Source organism: Pygoscelis adeliae, unplaced genomic scaffold, assembly GCF_000699105.1.
Source record: "Pygoscelis adeliae isolate BGI_AS28 unplaced genomic scaffold, ASM69910v1 Scaffold606, whole genome shotgun sequence".
NCBI classification, from domain to species: Eukaryota; Metazoa; Chordata; class Aves; order Sphenisciformes; family Spheniscidae; genus Pygoscelis; species Pygoscelis adeliae.
In genome coordinates, this window is record NW_008825047.1 from 519,241 (window position 1) to 522,357 (window position 3,117).

At 62.6% G+C, this 3,117-nt stretch overlaps 1 protein-coding gene across 1 annotated transcript in view; it reads right to left on the minus strand.

The window, feature by feature from the left end:
* DALRD3 (DALR anticodon binding domain containing 3) overlaps nt 1-3,115 on the minus strand; it is a gene marked incomplete at its 5' end in the record, with an annotated part of 4,266 nt that extends 1,151 nt beyond the window's left edge. Inside the window, 9 exons of the mRNA XM_009326340.1 lie at nt 187-329; nt 440-498; nt 611-734; nt 836-918; nt 1,281-1,339; nt 1,942-2,012; nt 2,335-2,457; nt 2,556-2,614; nt 2,875-3,115. Coding sequence (XP_009324615.1) covers nt 187-329; nt 440-498; nt 611-734; nt 836-918; nt 1,281-1,339; nt 1,942-2,012; nt 2,335-2,457; nt 2,556-2,614; nt 2,875-3,115 — 962 coding nt within the window. The remainder of the gene's footprint in view (nt 1-186; nt 330-439; nt 499-610; nt 735-835; nt 919-1,280; nt 1,340-1,941; nt 2,013-2,334; nt 2,458-2,555; nt 2,615-2,874) is intronic.
* Between the last annotated feature and the right edge of the window lie 2 nt (nt 3,116-3,117).

Here is a 3,117-nt window from a genome sequence, read left to right on the forward strand (position 1 = left end):
ACAGCTCCTGCTGGCACGGCAGGGTCTGGCCGGTCTTGGGCCTTTCCCCACCTCAAGCACAGCAGGAGCAGCCCCCAGGGGTGTGCAGTCTCCTCCCTCGGCACCACCCCTGCATCGCACACCACTGGTGGGCAGCACCCTGCCGGCACGCAGCCTTGCCCTGGGCCGGGACTGTTGGAGCAGCACCCATGGGTGCTCTGGCACGTGGCTCTTACTGTCTCTGTGTTGGCTGTGATCCGGATCCCTTTGCTGGGTGGGGGCAGCTGTGCTGCCTGCTGCAGGACTTCAGGGAAGGGCAGGAGATAGTTGAAGAGCAGGAGCCACTCACCCTGTGAAAAGATGATGTGTGTCAGAGAGGGCCAGATCCTCCTGGGCCAGCAGCATCCACCACCGGAGCTGAGGGCGCACAGGTCCCCACATTCCCCTTCTCAGCACTCACCTCTTCCCGGAGGCAGGAGAAGTTCAGTTCTGACACTGGCAGCAGAGGTGGGTACGTGCCTGGAAAGGAGGTGGGAGACTGTTGTTGTGCCCAGAGAAGCCCCTGTGGCTCCAGGCGTGAGGAACAGCCCAGGAATGGCTGTTAGAGGAGGGTTGCGGGGCTGGCGCTCACCCCGCTCTACAGCCCGCTGGTAGGTGTCGAAGAGTGTAGCCAGCCGGGCACAGTTGTACATCACGAAGGCACCGCTCTTGGTTCCCTTTGTGGAGATGCTGCTGTCCTCAAGGTCCAGGGTGACCTGAGGGCAGGGAGAATTTGCAGTCCAGGCTGCTCGGCGCAGAGCTGCTCTGGTATTCCCACAGCTTGCCTGCCCCGGCTCTGCACAAACTGCTGTCCTACCTGACTCCGGTGAGCGGTGCTCAGCATCTCAAACCTGATGGCAGCCGCTGTGAGGGTATCGATCACCTCGGTCCAGGCCTCATCTGTGGAGAACACAGGTGGCATCATGCGCAGCTCACTCCATTCCCATGTAATGTCACCCCCAGCGCCCAGGCAGGAACCCCCAATGGGGCCAGGGGGCTCCGGTGGAAGCTGGGGACCACCACGCGTCCCCAGCCCTGGCCCCCCTCTGCAGGTGCTGCTCTGTGCCGGTGCCCCGTGTGGCGTTTTAGACGCCTTCCCCCAAGCAAGGTCAGCACCTGGCTCCATCGCAGAGGGGAGAGGGAGCACCGTGTGGGGGAGAGCCCCGCTGGCTGCAGACACAGAGGTGAGTGGGGAGACTCATGGGAGCAGTGGAGATGGGGAGGGAGCAGCATCCGTGTAGAGCCACAAAGCAAACCCTCACCTTGCGCAAGCTCCCCGTACTTCATCACAGAAGCTTTGTACATCTGGCGCTTTCGGAGCCTGGGAGGAACACGGACACTCACAGCTGCCAGCCCTGGACTGAGCTGGCCCCAGAGAGCGTCCCAGGGCTCCCCAAGCCTTCGGGCTGCTTGGGGCATCCCAGCTGCAGCAGCAACCCAGCCAAGCAAAAGCGGTACAAAATCTCCAGGAGCCGGGCAGGGACAGCCACACTGCGGCAAGCCCCTTGTGCCGCGGGGGGGCCACAAGGAAGCCGCTGCGCCAGGCACAAGCTCTGCCTTTTGGCTGCAAAAGGGCCGCCCCTGCGCCAGGGCTAATGCCTGAAGGCAGGGAAGATACTACCCTGCACCTCTGCGGTGCCCAGCTCCTGCCACTGCCTTTCCTCTCAGCAGCCCCCTGGCAGCACTGGAAGAGGCCACTGGGACTGGGGAAGGCCCTGTGCCTTCCGTTCTGCACCTCCAGTCCTCTCAAAACAGCCCTGAGGACATGGAAAAGCAGAATGGAGGGACTGCACAGAACTCTGTGCGCCACCAGCTCGCTCAGCGCCACAGTGTGGCTGCCTGGGTGCCCACAGGGGCGGGCAGAGCACAGGGAGCCTTGGCAGGCGAGCAGCGCGGCAGGCGCCTTGCTACACACCAACTTACTGGAAGTACTGGTCTGCCCCGATGGGCGATGAGGGGTTTGTCACCTTCACTGGCCCGCAGACAAGGTGTTTCTGAAAGAGAGGGGAGTGGCCAGGGCTGGGGTCAAAGACTCGGAAGCTCCACAAAAATGCAGTGCAGGAGAACCGGGCTAAAACCAGCCCTGTTCTAGCTGTGTCCCCACAGTCTTCTCCTGCCCCTCCTTCTTTAGCGCTGAAATCGCAAGAGCAGAGAGGCTGCCCCACCGCCTGGGCAAGAGCGTGGAGGGGCCAAGGGAAAGGGAAGCCTCACACGGGGGCAAGGCTAGGCCTCAGCATTCGCTGCAGGGACTGAAGGAGGGCAGCTGAGCGCAAGGGTGCTGGGGGGCCACAGTGGGGAGGGTCGGAGGTTCCTCACCTGCAAAGCTGTGTGGGCTCCTGGATCCAAAATCCTCCAGAGCAGATCCAGCTGCTGCTGCTGGAATTCCTCCTCACAGCTCACCACATGCACGATGCTGCAGCAGCTCCCCTGGCCTCCAGCCTGCAGCAGAGCACAGCAGGGAGCTCAAATGCTATCGCGTGACAGAAGGGAGCAATGTCTGGAAAGCAAGAGGCAGGCAGCGCTGCAGGGTTACTCACCGTGCACTGCAGAACGGCTTGCTGCAACTCAGCCAGCGACCGCAGCTTCCCCTCTGTCACTGAAAGAAGGAAGGACACTCAGAGTGGGACACGAGGGTTCGCCATCTCCCCCCACCATCCTGAACCATCGGGTCTGCCCCAGGCCGCCTGTGTTTCTGGCTCAAACCAGACTGAAGGGGAAATAAGAGGAGAAGGCTCCAAAACCCCCGTATTTTCTGTAAAAACAATTGGGAAAAAAGGAAACAGGCCCGTTTGCAGCCGTTCGCTGCCGTTCGCTGCCCCGCTGTCACACTGGAGCTGCTGTACACGTGAGGCTCACCGACAAGGACATCTAGGTTGGGGTCGTAGCCCACCAAGCCCTGCTGCTCCACGAAGCTCTTCAAGTGCACTTTACAGATGACATCCTCAGGCAGCGTGGCTGTGCCCGGCCCCTGCTCACAGGCTGCGGCACAGGGGGACCGGCCCAGCGCTCGCCTCAAGGCCGAGACGGCGTCAGGGAGGGCCGAGCCACCGGAGCCAGAGGGCCAGTCGACGCGGAGCCGCCGCAGGACCGCCCGGACCC